Source organism: Syzygium oleosum, unplaced genomic scaffold (genome assembly GCF_021117445.2).
Source record: "Syzygium oleosum isolate NSW1041296 unplaced genomic scaffold, Sole_v2.1 Sole_v2.28, whole genome shotgun sequence".
Lineage (NCBI taxonomy): Eukaryota > Viridiplantae > Streptophyta > Magnoliopsida > Myrtales > Myrtaceae > Syzygium > Syzygium oleosum.
Window position 1 is genome coordinate 251038 of NW_026607512.1, and position 17976 is coordinate 269013.

Genomic DNA, 17976 nt, shown 5'->3' on the forward strand with positions numbered 1-17976 from the left:
TCCTTTTCAATTTTCGATTCGGTTCGATTTTAATAGTCTAGCATTTTCGCGTGGGCGTCCTCGGTGATTACCAGTCGGTGAGATGCGGGGGGGGGGGGGGGGGGCTCTCGAGCCGGTGCAGATTCATCAGGGCAGTCGAAGAGTCCCGACACCCGCCCCTATGTAGTTGTGGCCATCTATATAGACGTGATCAAAGAGTAAATATTGCACTTATCTCTTGTGCCTTGCGTGACAAGATTTCGTGTGTTGTCTTTGTAGCGCCGCGAGAGCACATTGACGGGCGACAAGAAGGAGAACGTGAAAATAGTCAACGATTTTATGATGCTGAGGTGGTGGTTCAGCTTAGCTGCTGAGGTGTGTCATGCATCATTCAAGGGAAGAGGGCGGCTTCCCCCCCGCCTTTGTTGGTGCCCATCTGAACCAGCGGTATGCAGAACGAAACCCGGTCCCGAACGCCGAGGCTGTCGCCGTGCTGCCCATGCGCCGCCTCGGACCTTCTGCTTCCGCCGCCCATCTGGAAGCCGACCCCAGAGGGGAGCGGCCTTCATTCGCTGGCCGCTCGCGTGGGATGGCGCCCTCAGTTCCACAGTCTCTTTCTGTGCTGTTGTTGCACTCCGCCGTAGAAGCTCCTTCCCTTTGTTTTTTTTTTTTTTATCAAAGATGATTTCTAGGTTTCTCTTTGTTTTTCTAGTGAAAAAACAAGAAGTAAAAACCATTAAAAATCCTAAATTATATAAACTGGGACACATTTATCCTAAATTTTATATCTATGATACCAAAAATCCTAAACTCATACATGTGTGACACAAATACCCTCCGTCAAAGTTCTATCAATGAAAACCGTTAAAAATTCACGTACATGGACGTCAGAAAGTAAACAGTATTGACATAGCGCTCACGTGGTTTAAGTGAATTAAATGACGTCATTTTGGCTGAAAACTTATATAACAAAATATTGACAGAGGGTAAATGTATCACGTAAGTATAATTTGGAGATTTTTATGTCACAAGAAAAAGTTTAGAGTGAATGTGTCACGGTGCGCATAGTTTGATATTTTTAATATCACAACAAAAAAAGTTAAGGATAATTGTGTCATAGTGGGCTTAGTTTGGAGTTTCTCACGGCATTTTCCCAAAAAAAGACAATGCAAATTCCATTTTGACCATAATCAATTGATAATTTGTATTAAACATATAGAGATTTTAGATATTAAAAAAATGGATTAGGAAAAAAATTAAAAATTAAAATTCAAACATATCAAATCTACATAAAGTCTCTCAATTGTCCTATTAGTAACTATTAATTCTGAGGGTTCTTAACCAACCCTTTTTCGCCGAGCTTTTTTTCATGGAGGATATTATCAATTATTTGGAAGTGGAAAATGTCCCGTATGCTTTGATGGTTTGCCAATTAGGTAATCCACTTTAAAATTATGAAATATTTGGGCAAAGGGTAAAATTTTAAATCAATTTCTCTTACAATTAACGATTTTCATTTTTTCTCTGAGAAAGCGAACTAAATAACAAATGAGTAATCGCATGTAGAGGTGATCGGGAATTGGGTGGCCCTCCGAGGAGTTCAAGCCTTGTCACCTCGAAAGATAACGATGGGCAGTCTTGATCGACCAACTCCTTCTTGGGTCCGACCCGCGAACCTTGACTTGCTCGGGATCATCATGCTCGATCAATTTTATTGAGACCTTGTAAGGAAAAAAAAGAGAGAAAATTGAGGTGAAGAACGTTTGAAAATTGAAATTTAAGCTCGATAGCAGGCTCGGTCGGCTCATTGATCATGTCTACGCAGATGGTGCATGTAGGGCACGTCACACTAGCACTTTTTCTAATTTTGAACGCCTAAATTCTCATTGTGTTGTGCAATTAGTGGTCAAGTTATTTCTGTCGAACATCATTGGAATGCTCCACTTTATTCATGCATCATTGCTTCTAGCAAAAAGGTCGGGTGTTGTCGCTTGTTGATCGTGCGTCACGTAAAACATGTTAATGAGATGCAATTGCACTTTCCGAGCGAGCAAATTGTGATCCGAACCTTTCCATAATCAGTAAAACGAGTGAATTTTAGCTATTGATCAGGTGAGTCTCACATAGAGCCCGTACCACTCAACTTACTGCAATTCGCTCGGTCCACGTGGATCCGGTGCATGTTACTATTTTCCTATTATGTATGCATGTTGCGCGTCAAAATCGTCCAAGAGGGGTGATGCGACTCTTACTTGTCCCACCATTAACTCAGCCTATCGATCCTTTTCAATCAACTCTGCAATGCCGACGCTCCGCCCATTCCTTTGTCCGCATTATCTATATTTGTTTCCCCCTTCTTTCAACAGTAATTATACTATTTAAAACGAAATTTATCCGCACCTAATCTTTGCTTAAGTGATAAGGAATTTGGAAAAAAAACCCTTTACACACTATACTCGTGCCAAATTTTCGTACTCACGCCAAGCAAGGTTGGTGGCCGCCACCACACCGTCTTGTTGCAATAAATGTATAGAAAATACAACTTGGACTTGACTTAGTACCAATAATCAACCACCAGCCCCTACAGTAAAAATAGAGATGATGATTTTTTCCTTGCAGTTGCTTCATTTGTCAATGCATTGCAGCTATTTATATGAAGTAAGCGGACCAATTAAAATGCGTGATTCCCCAATTTTCAAAGTATAATTAATAGACGTAACTTTCATGTTCGATTAACTTAATCAGCGCCCCGAAAGCACCTCGAAAGCACCCTATTGATAAAAACTACATGAATTATTATATGATCGGTTTATCGCGAAAATCTATTGCTCGAAAAAAAAAAAATATCACTTGTGCAAAGTCAAATTTGCACTTTATGAAAAGCCAACCAGGCAAAATGATGCCTGCAGGTCCAGGCCAGAAGAAAGGAGGGAGCATCTAGACCAGAATCACATTCCTGCTTAGGAAACTTCTCCGAGTGGGGGGGGGATAAAAGAAGGAGAGGAGAAGTGCAAATTTACTTGTCATGTCACGGGGGTCACAGATGATACGTGAGAGCATGTATGAAGGTCAAAGTTCTTGGTGCGTGCGCTAGTGAAACGGCACAAACCCTATTTCAAGAAAAGAGGATTTCACGCGACTCCTATATTGCTGCCCCGAAGGAAACAAGGTAACCACTTTCCGAGAAACGAGAGATCCTGGGTTGTGATGAGCAAAGAGATCTTCTTGGGTGCTGAGAAGTTTTCATGCCCTGATTCTATCGGGAAAAAACAGAGATGCATGGGACAAAATGAAATCTGGGTTTGACAACCAAGAAAAGAAAAGTAAAACATTTAAATTTAAGCCGAAAGATCCGTAAGTGGAGGTTGACAAGAAAATGTTGGGCCGCGGGAGTCTTTGACCGCCGAGAGAGAGAGAGAGAGAGAGAGCGACCCGGGGGTGCCATGCTATGCTTGCAGGACAAGCAATCTGGAAGTGCATATAATGGAGAAGGAGCCGTTGGTGGAAGCTGCAGATCAGGAAAGCAGTCTCGAAAGTGCCTGCCATAATTCTTTTCTCGGGATCCCGGAAGACAACAGTGCTCACTTTTGTGAGCTGACTATTTCTTGAGAAGCTTCAGGTGAGATAATGCGTCCCTCTCTCTCGCTCTCTGTCTCCCTCTGTGCCAGTCTGCCTTTGGCTGTTTGCGTCTTGTTGTGCTCTGGCTTATCTGGAGAACACTGTCGGAGTTGGTGAATGATTCATGACTCTGCCTGAGGTAGAGGCAGAGCAAAAGGTCCGTATTTTCGCCTCCTTTTGCGGGCAGATTCTCGCAAAACAGGAGGTAGAGCACAAAAAGAAAGGAAGGAACAGAGAGTTGATTTGGCTCTTTTGTGCTGGTTCAGATCAAAGGTGGTTTTGGCACGAATCTGATGAATTCATCATATCAACCTTTCTTTACTCTGTTTCTCGTGAATGGTATTTAGACATGGTTGTCCATTGGCTAACTTCTCCTGTGGGATTTTTTTTTGGACAGCTTCTGCTTTGGGAGGCTTCTTGTGCACCCTTCAGTTTCTTGAGTCTCCATTTGCGTTCACACTCGCACACCCACATTAAATTTACCAGTTTCACGACTCATCAGGCTAATGATTCATTATTCTAGTTGATTTTTTTAAGGGTGCTAAACCAATGAGATCAAAACTCTTTTCAAAGTACAGTCCCGTAGATCAGCGGTCTTTGATCTCTGTAGTTTTGACTCTTATGGTTGAAAGAATGTCTTGCATCTTGATTGCTTAATAGCTAACCCATTCAAATCCCACAAGAAGATACTCTGTAATTTCTAGATGTTTAATGATGCAGCCCTCCAAGACAATTCTGTGTATATATACAGAATAAAGAAGTTGCATAACAGATCTGTCCTTGGTACGGTAGCATGGCTATTGAAAATGGAGCAACCGAAGATTCAGGAACCAATGAAGCCACCACATCGAGGAGCCTCGAGGTGGCGGCGGCGGCGGCGAAGAGCCCTGCCGTGAATGAGAATGAGCAGGACTCCAACAAGAGCAAGGGAGATGAAGCAAACTCGGTTCCATTCCACAAGCTGTTCTCATTTGCAGATTCTACGGATATGCTATTGATGGTTGTTGGGTCGATAGGAGCGGTCGGTAATGGCCTTTCCCTGCCCCTTATGACCGTTTTGTTTGGACAGCTGATTGGTACATTCGGCGAGAACCAGGCTAACACTGATGTTGTAGATCTTGTGTCCAAGGTAAAAGCTTTGCAAATATGGACTTGGCGGATTGTTACAGAGAAACTCTTTTCTCGAAAGGGAAATTTCTTTTAAAGTGCTTGTGTTGAGATTGCGAATCAACTGAATAGATTGTTTGTGAAATCTTCAGATAGCTCTGAAGTTTGTCTACCTGGCGTTTGGGTGTGGTGCAGCTGCGTTTCTTCGTGAGTGCATCTTGAGTCTTGATTTACTTTTAGTTCGCAGTCAAACTCTTCATCTTAGGAAATGAGAAAATTTGATCTTCGTTCTTCCTTTCATTTGGTCAGAGGTGTCTTGCTGGATGGTCACCGGCGAGCGACAGGCTGCGAGAATAAGGGGCCTGTATTTGCAAACTATATTGAGACAAGATGTTGCCTTCTTTGACAAAGAGACCAACACCGGAGAGGTCGTCGGGAGAATGTCGGGCGACACAGTTCTCATCCAGGATGCCATGGGTGAAAAGGTCATACTTTCCTTGTACCGGCATAACAATTGTGAAAGAATGAGTATTTTGTCTGGTGTACTCAGTATACACTTTTCGTACTGGATTTTAACGGATTGCTAGATTCGTGCAGGTGGGGAAGTTCATACAGCTCGTGTCAACATTTGTTGGAGGCTTCGTGATAGCATTTATCAAGGGGTGGCTATTGACCCTGGTCATGCTAACCATGATTCCTCTGCTAGTGACTGCGGGTGGAGTTATGTCGCTCATCATCTCAAAGACAGCATCTCGTGGGCAAAGTGCGTATGCAAAGGCAGCAAATGTTGTTGAACAGACAATTGGTTCGATCAGGACGGTATGTTGCATGACGCAGCTGAATACCATAATTGCGCATGTGTGCCAACCAAATCGACATACTTCCAAGAACAAAACAGATGTCTTGATGTCTTTGCTCTAAAACTCATATTCATCCATAACTCTAATCTTTTACGGTAGGTTGCATCGTTTACCGGAGAGAAGCGAGCAATTGCAAATTACAGCAAATTCCTTGTGCATGCATACGGATCAGGTGTCCACGAAGGCCTGGCGGCTGGATTAGGTCTTGGAACAGTCATGCTCATCATCTTCGGCGGTTATGCTTTGGCGGTATGGTACGGCGGGAAGTTGATATTAGACAAGGGATATAATGGGGGCAAAGTGATTAATGTGATCATGGCAGTCTTGACTGGTTCCATGTGAGTTGCACTCAAACTGTCCTTTTTCTTTTTAATCTTCGTTCTCTTGGTTCAATTCCTTATTTACCCTAGAGAAATTTAGAAAGGCTAATCATGGATTTTCTTTCTTCTTTCCCTCGTTTTTTTGGGCATGGTGCGGATGTTCATTAGGTCTCTTGGGCAGGCTTCTCCATGCATGAGTGCATTTGCTGCTGGTCAAGCTGCTGCATATAAGATGTTCGAGACCATCCACAGGAACCCGGAGATCGATTCTTTTGATACCAAAGGAAAGAAACTGGACGACATTCGTGGAGATATAGAGTTGGGGGATGTTTATTTCAGTTACCCAGCCAGGCCCGATGAGCAAATATTCAACGGGTTCTCTCTTAGCATCCCGAGTGGTACAACTGCCGCTTTGGTGGGACAAAGCGGAAGTGGGAAGTCCACGGTGATCAGTCTGATAGAGAGATTCTACGATCCACAATCCGGTGAAGTACTTATCGATGGGATCAACCTTAAAGAGTTTCAGCTTAAATGGATCAGGAGCAAAATTGGGCTTGTCAGCCAGGAGCCTGTGTTATTCGCGTGCAGCATCAAGGAAAATATTGCATATGGAAAGGAAGGCGCCACGCTTGAAGAGATCAAGGCTGCTGCAGAACTTGCGAACGCAGCCAAGTTTATAGACAAGTTGCCGCAGGTATAAAGATTATGCAACTCCACGATCGATGAACCGGCTTTCTTCTTTTCTCTGGCCAAACAATAATTCCTTTCTTACCTTCTCGATCGTACTACGTCATGATTTTTGAACTTTTGACATTTAGGGCTTGGACACTATGGTTGGTGAACATGGGACTCAGCTGTCTGGCGGGCAGAAGCAAAGAGTAGCCATAGCAAGAGCGATTCTTAAAGATCCTCGTATTTTGCTCCTGGATGAAGCCACCAGTGCACTCGACGCAGAATCTGAAAGAGTAGTCCAAGAGGCCTTGGACAGGATTATGGGCAACCGGACAACTGTCATTGTTGCCCACCGTTTGAGCACGGTTAGGAATGCCGATATGATTGCTGTTATTCATCGTGGAAAAATGGTGGAGAAAGGTAGGTTTGCAATCTAACTTGAATTGAACAATGAAACTGTGAATTGAGCGAAAGGAGCTATGATTTCCTAGCTGGTGCAACTATATGATTGACGATTTACGCCTCTCCAAAACTGTCCAGGTTCACACTCTGAACTGCTCAAAGATCCAGACGGTGCATATTCTCAGCTAATACGCTTGCAGGAAGTGAACAGAGAGTCCGAACAAGCACCAGATGACCAAAACAGGTCAGAGATTACTGATTATAACAGACAGTCCAGTCAAAGAATGTCGTACAAACGATCCATTAGTCGGGGATCATCTATAGGGAATAGCAGCCACAACTCGCTCTCAGTCTCCTTTGGTCTTCCCACTGGACTCAACATTGCCGATGATACCGTGGCTGGACGACAATCCCCTGCTCCTGGGAGCACAGAAAAACCACCAAAGGTCTCCCTACGCCGGCTTGCTCGTCTCAACAAACCAGAAGTTCCTGTCTTGCTAATTGGAACTGTCGCTGCAGTTGTTAATGGCGTGATACTTCCGATTTTCGGCATACTTATATCCAGTGTTATCAAAACATTTTATGAACCACCACATGAACTTAGAAAGGATTCTAAGTTTTGGGCACTGATGTTTCTGGTCCTTGGCATTGCATCATTTGTGGCATATCCAGCTCGTACATACTTGTTCTCCGTGGCTGGTTGTAAGTTAATCGAGAGAATAAGGCTGATGTGTTTCGAAAAGGTGGTCCACATGGAGGTTGGCTGGTTTGATGAACCTGATCACTCAAGCGGTGCCATTGGGGCAAGGCTCTCAGCAGACGCGGCGTCAGTGCGAGCCCTGGTTGGAGATGCGTTAGCTCAGATTGTGCAGAACATCGCGTGTGCTGTTGCCGGTTTGGTCATTGCTTTTACTGCAAGTTGGCAACTGGCGCTGATCATCCTTGCCTTAATCCCTCTAATTGGTGCCAACGGATACGTACAAGTGAAGTTCATGAAAGGATTCAGTGCAGATGCAAAGGTAAGCATTATTATAGTGCTTTTTTCTTTTACTGCTCACTAAATATAATAGCTTGGGAGGTCCTTATATATCCCCAATTCATAATTTTGAGTCCTAGGTTTAAAGCTTTGAAACGGAAAAAGCCATCTCTTAATTTTCTGATTCACGTTGCTTGTAATAATCTTCAACGCCATAAAAGGTTTGCACCACGGTTTCTGTTATCATGCAAATAATCTCGATATTTCTTGACAGTATTAATCTATATGTTTGCAGATGATGTACGAGGAAGCAAGCCAAGTAGCCACTGATGCGGTCGGAAGTATAAGGACTGTTGCTTCTTTCTGTGCTGAAGAGAAGATAATGCAACTTTACAAAAAGAAATGTGAAGGCCCCATGAGGACAGGGATTCGACAAGGACTGATTAGCGGAATTGGGTTCGGCTTGTCCTTCTTCCTCTTGTTCTGTGTGTATGCAACAAGTTTCTATGCTGGAGCTCGACTCGTTCAGGATGGCAAAATAACCTTTTCAGATGTCTTCAGGGTACGACGCATTTTCTTTGAACGCTAAATAGTTTTTCCTTAAGAAATTCTCAGAATTATGATTCCCTTTTTCTTATTTGGCTGGAGGATTGCTATTGGAACTGGTTTCCGTTAATGGTTCTGAGTCATTTTCTTCGCAGGTTTTCTTTGCTCTGACCATGGCAGCCATTGGAATTACACAGTCAAGTTCCTTCACTCCCGATTCCACCAAAGCCAAAGGCGCTGCTGCTTCCATTTTCGCAATAATAGACCGCAAATCCAAGATAGACCCAAGTGATGAGTCGGGGACAAAATTAGACAATGTGAAGGGAGAGATTGAGCTTCGACATGTCAGCTTCAAATATCCCTCTAGGCCAGACATTCAAATTTTCCGTGATCTCAGCCTGGCCATTCACTCTGGAAAGGTAAAACTTTGGACTTTATCTGATGCCTAACTTCAACGTGAATTTCACAATTGAGTATTAAATTACAAGAACAGCACTAAAGTATTGTCGAACACAAGGAATAAAAGTTTGACAATTGATTCTTCCTCTCAGACTGTTGCTTTGGTTGGAGAAAGCGGGAGTGGAAAATCGACAGTGATAGCATTGCTGCAACGCTTTTATGATCCTGATTCAGGTCACATTACGCTCGACGGAGTGGATATTAAGCAGCTGCAACTCAAGTGCTTAAGGCAGCAAATGGGTCTGGTCAGCCAAGAACCAGTTTTATTCAATGAGACAATTCGTGCCAACATAGCTTATGGAAAGGATGGAGATGCGACCGAGCAAGAAATACTAGCCGCATCAGAATTAGCAAATGCTCACAAGTTCATTAGTGGACTGCAACAGGTTTGACAGTCATTACTTGTTCTGTGTATTTAACTCAACCAATTGCTTTCGAATGAGCTTTTCTGATTTCTCTGTACAATTTTGATGTTCAGGGATATGATACTATGGTTGGTGAAAGAGGGGTCCAGTTGTCCGGTGGTCAGAAGCAACGAGTGGCTATTGCTCGAGCTATAGTAAAGAGTCCCAAAATCCTTCTTCTTGACGAGGCTACGAGCGCACTGGATGCAGAATCCGAGAAAGTGGTTCAAGATGCATTGGACCGAGTCGTGGTGAACCGAACCACAGTCGTGGTGGCGCATAGGTTGTCCACGATCAGGAATGCGGACGTGATCGCGGTGGTTAAAAACGGAGTCATTGTCGAGAAAGGAAAGCACGAGACTCTGATCAACATCAAGGACGGTTTCTATGCATCTTTGGTTGCCCTACACACTAGTGCTTCTACTGTATGAGCCTTTTTGTAACTTTCGCTTCCCCTGTAGCTAATAATTCTACAGGAGTATATTCTTGCCACTTTGCTTGACAAAAGAAATGAGAAATACAGTCGCAAGTTTGTTAACATTCTTATGCAATTAGATGTCGTATGCAATTCTACAGCTACAGCAAGTCGATGCTAAAGAAATGGAAATGCCTTCGCTTTATATTCCCCGGCTACTGTTTCTTTTCTTCTCTTTCTCTCGTTGGCTCAAGTATGGAGTAATAGCCTGACCGTCAGTGCTGCACAGTTCTTGTTTTCTTATAGAATTGGACATGAGTCTTGGATTCTCTCGCTTGTTGTGAGCTCTGAACTCGACAAGGTCTACTGTTCCGACTCCAATAATTTTTCCAAACTGTTTGATCAAGGGGAAAGAATCGTGGGTGGATGCAAAAACGTCATCCATGACGGTTTCTGATCTATGTATATTCAATTCCTAAGAAATATAAGAAATGTTGGGTTCTCGAGATGGAACATGGTTGGATGACCCATTATGCCAAAATCCATTATGTGATTGCGTGGTACGACGAAATCATGGCTTGGCGTCGGAATCTTGAGGAACATTCTTTAATATAAAAGTCTTGAAAACTGCGAACGATGCAAAAGCCGGAATCCTACCCATCGAGATTATGAAAACGACTTGATGCATAGCCTCTTTGATAATGACACGATCTAGAAGCCTGTACAACTTGTGACATTATTCTTTCACACTTAAATGGTACGAGACAATCCGTGCAACTGCATGAAAGGGAGAGCGTAATGAGTTTTCAACTAGTCAAATCTTTCGAGGGCGACGCACTTCTTGGACCACAGTAAGCAAAAAGCCGGGCGACGCCTAGAGTAGACAAATTTCTACGGTATGGGGTCAAAACCGAATCACAACTTTATTGAGCCAATTTGAAGACAGCTCCTGCCAGCAATGACCACGCCAACTAAGATCTCCGTACGCACTCAACTTTAGAAAGCAAAGAGGCCTACTATGCATAATTCAACAGGCCTGTTCAGACCGTTCTACTTGTGAAAGTCGGGTTCAGGCTATCGACAAAACGATGTCGACCTTCGTATTTGCTCCTCTTGCCCATTAACGTTGAGATGGTTGCTCAGTCAATGAAAGAACCAGCACAACCACCGCGAAGAAACTTGCGGGGCATTTCAGAAACAGACAAAAATAAGAAGACAAATACACGGCAGAGCAGAACTTCAATACTTTGATTCTGGATTTGCATGGCTAAGAATGGTGTCTAAACATCACCATCATAATCTTCATAACGCTAGCCCCTTCGTCTTGACCTGCAAGGGGAATGCATTGCCAGCTACTAACCCTCAAGGGATCTTTGCAATTTCAAACGGAGCTCGATGACGTGATAAGATGTTCAATCCGCAATGTTTGAAAGTGAGAAAATTATCAAAAAAGTCCTAAACCTATTGCACTTTTGCCAATTCAGTCCTAAACCTTTTAAGTTTGTCAATTCAGTCCTAAACTTTTTCACTTCTTGCCAATTCAATCCTAAACCATTTCACTTCTTGCCAATTGAGTCCATTTGGCAGGCCGGTGCTGACGGGGTCGCCGGCTATCCGGCCAACGCTGACGTGACAATTTAAAAAAAAAAATTTCGAATTTTTTAATTCTTTTTTCTTTTTTTTTTCTACCTTTTCCCTCTGGCCGGTCACCGGTCGTCGAACCAGCCAAAGGGAAAAGGCAGAAAAAAAAAATATTAAAAAATTTGAAAAAAGTATTTAAAAATTATCACGTCAGTGTTAACCGGACAGCCGGAGGCCACGTCAATGCCGACCAGCCAAATTGACTCAATTGGAAAGAAGTGAAAAGGTTTAAAACTGAATTGGCAAACTTAAAAGGTTTAGGACTAAATTAACAAAAATGCGATAGGTTTAAGACTTTTTTGACAATTTCCCCGTTTGAAAGTTGAGATAGTCATACGGTCTCAGCTGGAATCAGATGAACATGTTGCCATAGACCTTATCATAAATATCATCCAAAAAGAATGTCTACACGAGTTGGATAAAACTGCTCATTAGAACTATAAGAGATGAAACTAAATCTTTTCGTCACTTCCTTTGTTTTTGCCAGCTAGTCTGTTTCTTCTTCGCTTTCATCACTATATGAAACAAGACAAGATATAGGGAGGCCATGGGTCTCATTAGCACCATCACTGTTACGTGTTTTTACAAGGTCCGAAGTTTTTCCACCAATGTCACCGGAGGTTTTCCTTGTGTCTGTATATTCTTCAGAACTCTGACGATCAATCTTTGCTTTCTTTGCCGGCGGTTTGACTTTTATCACAACACCCAATGGGCGAGCTGGTGGATTCTTCCTTCCAACTTTTTTATCTTCCTGTACATAGGAAGAGCTGAATCACCAAACTATAGACGAAGAGCTTGTAAACAGAACGTGTTTGAATTAGTGCATTTATTCCAGCGACCAAGTTTAACAATCCACATTCAATGGAAAACAAGCAATGACTGACTTATGTGACAGACAAAATCACCAGAAAAATTACCAAAAAAATCATAAACATATTGTACGAATGCCAATTCAGTCCTAAACTTTTCAATTTGGCCAAATTAGTCCTAAACCACAATTTCTAATGTAGTCCTTCCGGCAAAAATGAAATCGCTGAAGTGGACATTGGCCGTTCTACGTGGCACATTCGATGCTAACATGGACATTTTTTGCAATAATTCTCTTAATCTTTTTATAAATTCTTTCATTTTACCTAGTAGAAAAAAAACAAAGGAAAAGAAAGAAAGAAAAATATAAAAGAATTTAAAAAAATCAGAAAATTTTAATAAAATTACAAAAATTTTCTATGTCGGCGCCGATTGTGCCATGTAGGATGGCTGACGTCCACGTCAGTAATTTCCAATCAAAATTGACCGGAAGTGCTGCATTGGCAAATCTTCAAAAGGTTTTGGATTAGATTGGCTGAACTGAAAAATTTATAACTGAATTTGCATCCGTATAGTAGGTTTAGGATTTTTTTTTGGTAATTATCCCAAAACGCCTCCCTCTCAATTCCAAAAAGAAGGAGAAGAAGAAGAAGAAACTTCAGACCAAAAGGTATAATATCAATAGCCACAAAGAACCTGAAAGAAGAGTGGGATCACAACGTCAACAATGAGCATAGAAGTCACCATTGATTGAAATTTGAAACCCACAAATTCGAGTGCATCTTTAGTTCTTCCTCAGTATAGAAGCAAACTGTCTGTAAGGCCGTCCAGTATCTAAGCTATTGTTTTGCACTAGTTCAGTTTCCGGCACAAAGATGATGGATCCAAAATAATCTCCTCTAGTATGTTATAAACCCCAAAACGATCAATCATTATACAACTACATCATTGGAGGGACAGACCCCTCACATACAGATGACATTTTAGTTTTATTTGATATTCTTCGAGTCCTAAAGGCTCCCGGATTGTAAAGTGCCAAAACAAGTGATAGCTAGCACTTATTCTGTTGGTTTTAGTTTTTCACTAAGGTGGCTTAAACTAAGGTCGTAGAAACAACACCTACCTGTCTAAAAAAAGCATAGAACATAATTTAGAGGACCTCAGGGTCTTACAAGCTATTTGGCGCTCTAATTCAGATAGGTTATTCAGTATTGCAATCAATTTGTGATATACATGAGGGTCCTGAATAATGAGTGCCACTTCAAGAAATTTTCTCTAGCTACGATAATGTGATTCAGTTTGACAGGATCAATTCCCCTCCCTGGAATCGTACTTCACGCCCCTCATTACCAGAAGTGAATGTGTTTTGCAGCTTATATTTTAATTTGAGCATGATATGAACATTCTTTCCAGAGAAATATATATCCATAGCACCAATTCAAGTAAAATACAGAGACAAAAAAGCTCTGCATATGAAGCACGTAATTCAACAATGAAACTAACCACAGGAAGAGTCGGTAGTTCTGTAAGCTCATGCACAACATTTGATTGTGCTGCCACAGCGGCCTGAAAAAGAACACGTGTATTGGAGTCAGATTATCCTGCCATATGATTATGGGCATTAGAATTTATCATGTACCATATACCAACAGAAAGTTCAGAAGCTCTTTGACAAATTTTTTCATTTCAGAATTAATTATTACAGTTGCAAGAGACCAAAAGAAGCAAGACACTGGACAAAAATCTGACTCTTGTTCATTACCATTCTCTTAAATCTCTGAAATTGGTGGAGAGATGAGCTTGCATAATCATGCCGGATCACAAGTATGGTTTTCCATTTTTACATAACGATAGTGACAAGATGAGCATCATCTTATAAGTGTTCAAATTAAACATAATACTGCCACTTCAGCATCCATGAATTGCAGTCGTATAAAGGTGTATAGACATACTCCTCAATACCTGGAAACTTTGTAGTTGTTGAGCTTCCTCATCTGCCATCTGCCTCTCATATTCCCTCTTCGACTATAAATTAAAATAACAGAAGATGAGACATCATTTCATTAACTAAAGCACGTGGATAGATCACAACTAAAAATGCGTATGCATATCTGACAAGAAAATCTAACAATGTAACATTTGGGAATATTGCCTCAACACTCCGAGAAATTTAGGCTGAAAACATAGTGCCAACTTAAATAATTATATAAATCATGCTTGGTTCAAAGATTTACTAATACTACTCTTCTAACATCTTTGACTAAATGCCTGATGTTCCAGATATCAAAATTTGCAAATGGTCTAAATTTAACCCATGTAAAAGCAAATATCATATCTGAGGGCTTTAGTTATCACATTTGTGATAACCTAACTATTCAGACTTATAAGTTATAGATGGTCGTTGAAATGATTCGCTATGACTAGCACCACATTCTGTGATGATCTAGTGAGTAATCTCACCATCTCCAATTTATCAAGAAATTCAGTTTCATCTTCATCCAAAGCTTTGGGCGGTCCTGAAAAAAGAAGTATTATCAGACAATTTCAAGAACTTAATTGCCACCGTCTACTTATATCATGTACGGTATTAACACGTCAGGCCATAATGCAGAATTGAAAAAATGATTATGAAAAGATTCATATTCACGTCCGAGTAAAACTTAGGGTCTTTTCAATTTGAGGATCATTATTGATATTTGATCATTCATGGTTGCAAAACTTAGGGTCCTTTTACTAAGATCTTTTTCTAAAAAAAGTAGTGGGGAACACGAAGAGATAGCATCAAGCAGTGGAAAAAAAAATTGATCGGTTCCATTGGACCGGAACAGACCACCGGTTCGGTCTGGTTCCCGGTTCTAGGACCAACCGGTCCGGTCCCCGGTTCCCAATTTTTGGGAACCGGTCCGGTTCCCGGTTCCACATTGGAACCGCACCGGACCGGGAACCGATCACCCCTAACCCACACTAGGTGTGTGCAACAGCAAGACAGTTTCCACCTATAATGTAATGAAGAAAACATATATTATAGTCTGCCTCCAGTTGATTCCTTAGACTCTGTTAACGGTAAGCTGCTTTTACGACCAATTTAAATGAAGACTAAGAATATAAACACGGGCACTTACTATGCTTGAAGCGCTCGTTGAATTCTGCATCACGCTTGTCTTTGTTCTCTTTCAAAATCTGTATCACAGAGGAGAACAGCTCGGTTTTAAGAAAGATTGACAAAGCACAAAAAATTAATAAGTAGTGGTGGCCACAGAACAAGACTGATGGGTCCCCGAACTCAAACTGCGAGTGAGAATAAAATCAATATGCAACGAATGAGTATGCAATGTCTTTCAAATGCAAAATCCATCGCCATGAATCGTCACAACTTTAGAAAAAACAACATCCATATGCTTTAGGAAGAGGCATGTTCAGTTTCAAAAGGGAACTCCAATCTACATCGTCTGCTCATTCGTGACTGCCACGGCCCAGGTACCGAACCACCAGACAGTTACTATGCAAAGCCCCGTCAAGTCCACTTGATTCAGCTCTACGTGGTAACAAATTGCATGTACTGAAAGGGCAACACGAACTTGAAGTTTCTCGGTAACTACTAAACCTCAGCAGAGAAAAATTTCGGCCTAACCCCCCCACGGAGGAGCAGCTACAAAACATAGCGCCCACACCGAAAATGTCCACGCTACCTTAACCTTAAACAATTCGTTGTTCGTGGTTCAAGTTTCCCCGTAACGCAAAAGGGTACCAGAAGAAAACCTCATAGAGCGGCCTATCTCTCTGGGCAGTGCCATCCTCAACCCTCTCGCCCCTCGATATCTTCGATTCCTCCAACTGCAAAATTCAATTTCGAGAAAGCAAGAAACGTCGGACGACGCGACCAAGAGCCTCGAAACGAAACCTCGCAGGTTGTGCGACGTAGGCCGCGGCTTCTAGGGTTTACGAGACTCGTTACCTGCTCCTCGGAGACGAAGTTCATCAACCTGACCGGTCGTGCGGATTCCTCCTCCATGAGTTCGAATCCCAGCTCGTTGCTGCCGCGGGTGCGAATCCAAAGGCGCGGCAAATTTTTGCTGGGTAAAATGTCGGATCAGCAGGGGGCTACGCAGCCGGGTGGGGCGGTGATGACTGATGGTGATTGGTGGAGCGGTTTATTCACCGGTGTTCGCGGGAGCACCCGATTGGGCCTTAACATCCTTTGGGTTTTGATCATGGATGGGCCCATCTGTCTTAGTCTTTTCCCCCTCACCACTTGTTCTTTAACTTCTCGTTACCGTTTCGACCGAAAAAAATAAATAAATTCTCGTTACCGAAAACATGTTTGAAAAAAAAAAAAAAAAGCAGGGAGGAATGTCAAGGGTTGTTGTGCTTCTTTTTTTTTTTTTTTTCCAAAAAATGGATTATTTAGAAAAAAAAATTCTTAAAAGTAATCATCGTCCACGAAAATGCATAAACACAAACTATTAGGCCTAATTCCCTAAAAACCTTCAACTTTAGGTTTAGTCCTAATTCTAACCCAAATTTTTTTTTGTGTAAAAATAAAATCCCAAACTTTAGGTCTAGTCCAAAGTTGCCTCGAACTTTTCTTTGTCTAGAAAAAAAACCCAATTTTATGTCCGGTCCCAAATCTACTCCAAACTTTTTTTTTTGTCCGAGAGAAAAATCATCAGCTTTTACTCTAATCCTAAAACGGTTTCATTTTGGAAATAATTTTCCATGTCACCTTGCTGATGTGGATTTGTTATCGACGTGAAAATGTCACATCGAGTTGGGAGCGGGCCACGGATAGATTTGAGAATAAATTGAAAGCTGGTGATTTTTTTTAAAAATAAAACAAAATTCGAAGTTAATTTAGAACTGTATTTAAAGTTTGGGGTTTTTCTAAGATAAAAAAAAGTCCGAGGCAGATTTGATATTGGATTTTAAAGTTTAGGGTTTTTTCCGAGACAAAAAAAGTTCGAGGTGGAATTTGGACTAAACCTAATGTTGTGAGTTTTCTTAAGGAATTGAGGCCTAATTTATTATCAATAACATATATATTTTTTATTAATTAATTATTTCAAAGAATAAAGGCGATTATTTTATAGAAATTATTGTTTAAATTGTTTATTTATTGCGAAACAAACTATGCTGATATTGCTAGTTTATGAAATCGATACCTATCAATATCATGTATTTAATCCATGATCCATTCTTAATCCGTCACATCGATTAGTATATATATGAATAGTGTTGATATATCTAATGCCGCTCAATTGAAAAAAAGAACTCTATGATGGCAATAAAATTTTTGAAAAAAAAAATCACACTGGATATATTATTTAGAAGTACACTGTAATGTCGAAATAGCATCGTGTTTTTGGATAAGCTAGCATGATTGGCCTTATTTCGATGGTATGTCACCAATAGGTGTTGTTCCTCCATTAATAGCAAGCATCATGCCCAACACTAAAACGGGTCAAACCAACTGTATCTACCCTATTAGCCACTACTAATAATGTAACTAGTAATGGTATTCGTGAATTTTTCCTTTTTGGCTCGAAATCAGATATGTATACAAGTTTCCATTTAGGAATAGGAAACAGATTTTGCCTTGGCATTTTATATTGTTTTTTTTTTTTCACATGCAAATATTTAAGCACGAGCTATCTGCATGAGATGCCGGATTGTCGTTTTAAGAAGAAAAAAAAGCTTATTTTGAAAAGCCGGGTGCTTACCTAGTAATTAATTAAGTGAGTGGATTTAGTGAATGGGGCATTAGAAAATGTTG

General features: G+C 41.3%; 2 protein-coding genes across 4 annotated transcripts; one reads left to right on the plus strand and one right to left on the minus strand.

The window, feature by feature from the left end:
* The first annotated feature begins 3041 nt into the window (after positions 1-3041).
* Positions 3042-9968, plus strand: LOC115680744 (ABC transporter B family member 11-like). Of its 2 annotated transcripts, none has more exons than XM_030604576.2 (13): positions 3042-3598; positions 4318-4726; positions 4857-4911; positions 5014-5189; positions 5302-5523; positions 5664-5902; positions 6053-6578; positions 6703-6976; positions 7097-7977; positions 8230-8496; positions 8636-8899; positions 9032-9325; positions 9418-9968. In XM_030604576.2, exons 2-13 carry the CDS (start codon positions 4391-4393, stop codon positions 9772-9774), a joined length of 3891 nt encoding a protein of 1296 aa, XP_030460436.1. In that variant the 5' UTR covers positions 3042-3598; positions 4318-4390; the 3' UTR covers positions 9775-9968. The 2 variants fall into 2 exon arrangements, with proteins under 2 accessions (XP_030460436.1, XP_056159631.1); XM_056303656.1 differs by lacking the exon at positions 3042-3598 and adding an exon at positions 3719-3870.
* Positions 9969-11745: 1777 nt separating this feature from the next.
* Positions 11746-16391, minus strand: LOC115680683 (uncharacterized). 2 transcript variants are annotated; one of them, XM_056303551.1, is made up of 8 exons: positions 16162-16391; positions 15966-16040; positions 15329-15386; positions 14667-14722; positions 14169-14231; positions 13710-13807; positions 12782-12902; positions 11859-12152 (listed from the first exon to the last, which is right to left on the minus strand). In XM_056303551.1, exons 1-8 carry the CDS (start codon positions 16216-16218, stop codon positions 12096-12098), a joined length of 585 nt encoding a protein of 194 aa, XP_056159526.1. In that variant the 5' UTR covers positions 16219-16391; the 3' UTR covers positions 11859-12095. The 2 variants fall into 2 exon arrangements, with proteins under 2 accessions (XP_030460359.1, XP_056159526.1); XM_030604499.2 differs by lacking the exon at positions 12782-12902 and having other exon boundaries at positions 11746-12150; positions 13710-13772; positions 16162-16382.
* Between the last annotated feature and the right edge of the window lie 1585 nt (positions 16392-17976).

Excerpts from the sequence above, each read along its gene's own strand:
- LOC115680744 (XM_030604576.2), top strand. The coding sequence starts at position 4,391 with ATGGCTATTGAAAATGGAGCAACCGAAGATTCAGGAACCAATGAAGCC. Across the intron at positions 5,190-5,301 it reads AGGATGCCATGGGTGAAAAG|GTGGGGAAGTTCATACAGCT; the intron begins GTCATACTTTCC and ends AGATTCGTGCAG. Across the intron at positions 6,579-6,702 it reads TTATAGACAAGTTGCCGCAG|GGCTTGGACACTATGGTTGG; the intron begins GTATAAAGATTA and ends TTTGACATTTAG.
- LOC115680683 (XM_030604499.2), bottom strand. The coding sequence starts at position 16,218 with ATGGAGGAGGAATCCGCACGACCGGTCAGGTTGATGAACTTCGTCTCC. Across the intron at positions 14,723-15,328 it reads CAACGAGCGCTTCAAGCATA|GACCGCCCAAAGCTTTGGAT; the intron begins GTAAGTGCCCGT and ends TTCTTTTTTCAG. Across the intron at positions 12,151-13,709 it reads AACTACCGACTCTTCCTGTG|GAAGATAAAAAAGTTGGAAG; the intron begins GTTAGTTTCATT and ends TCCTATGTACAG.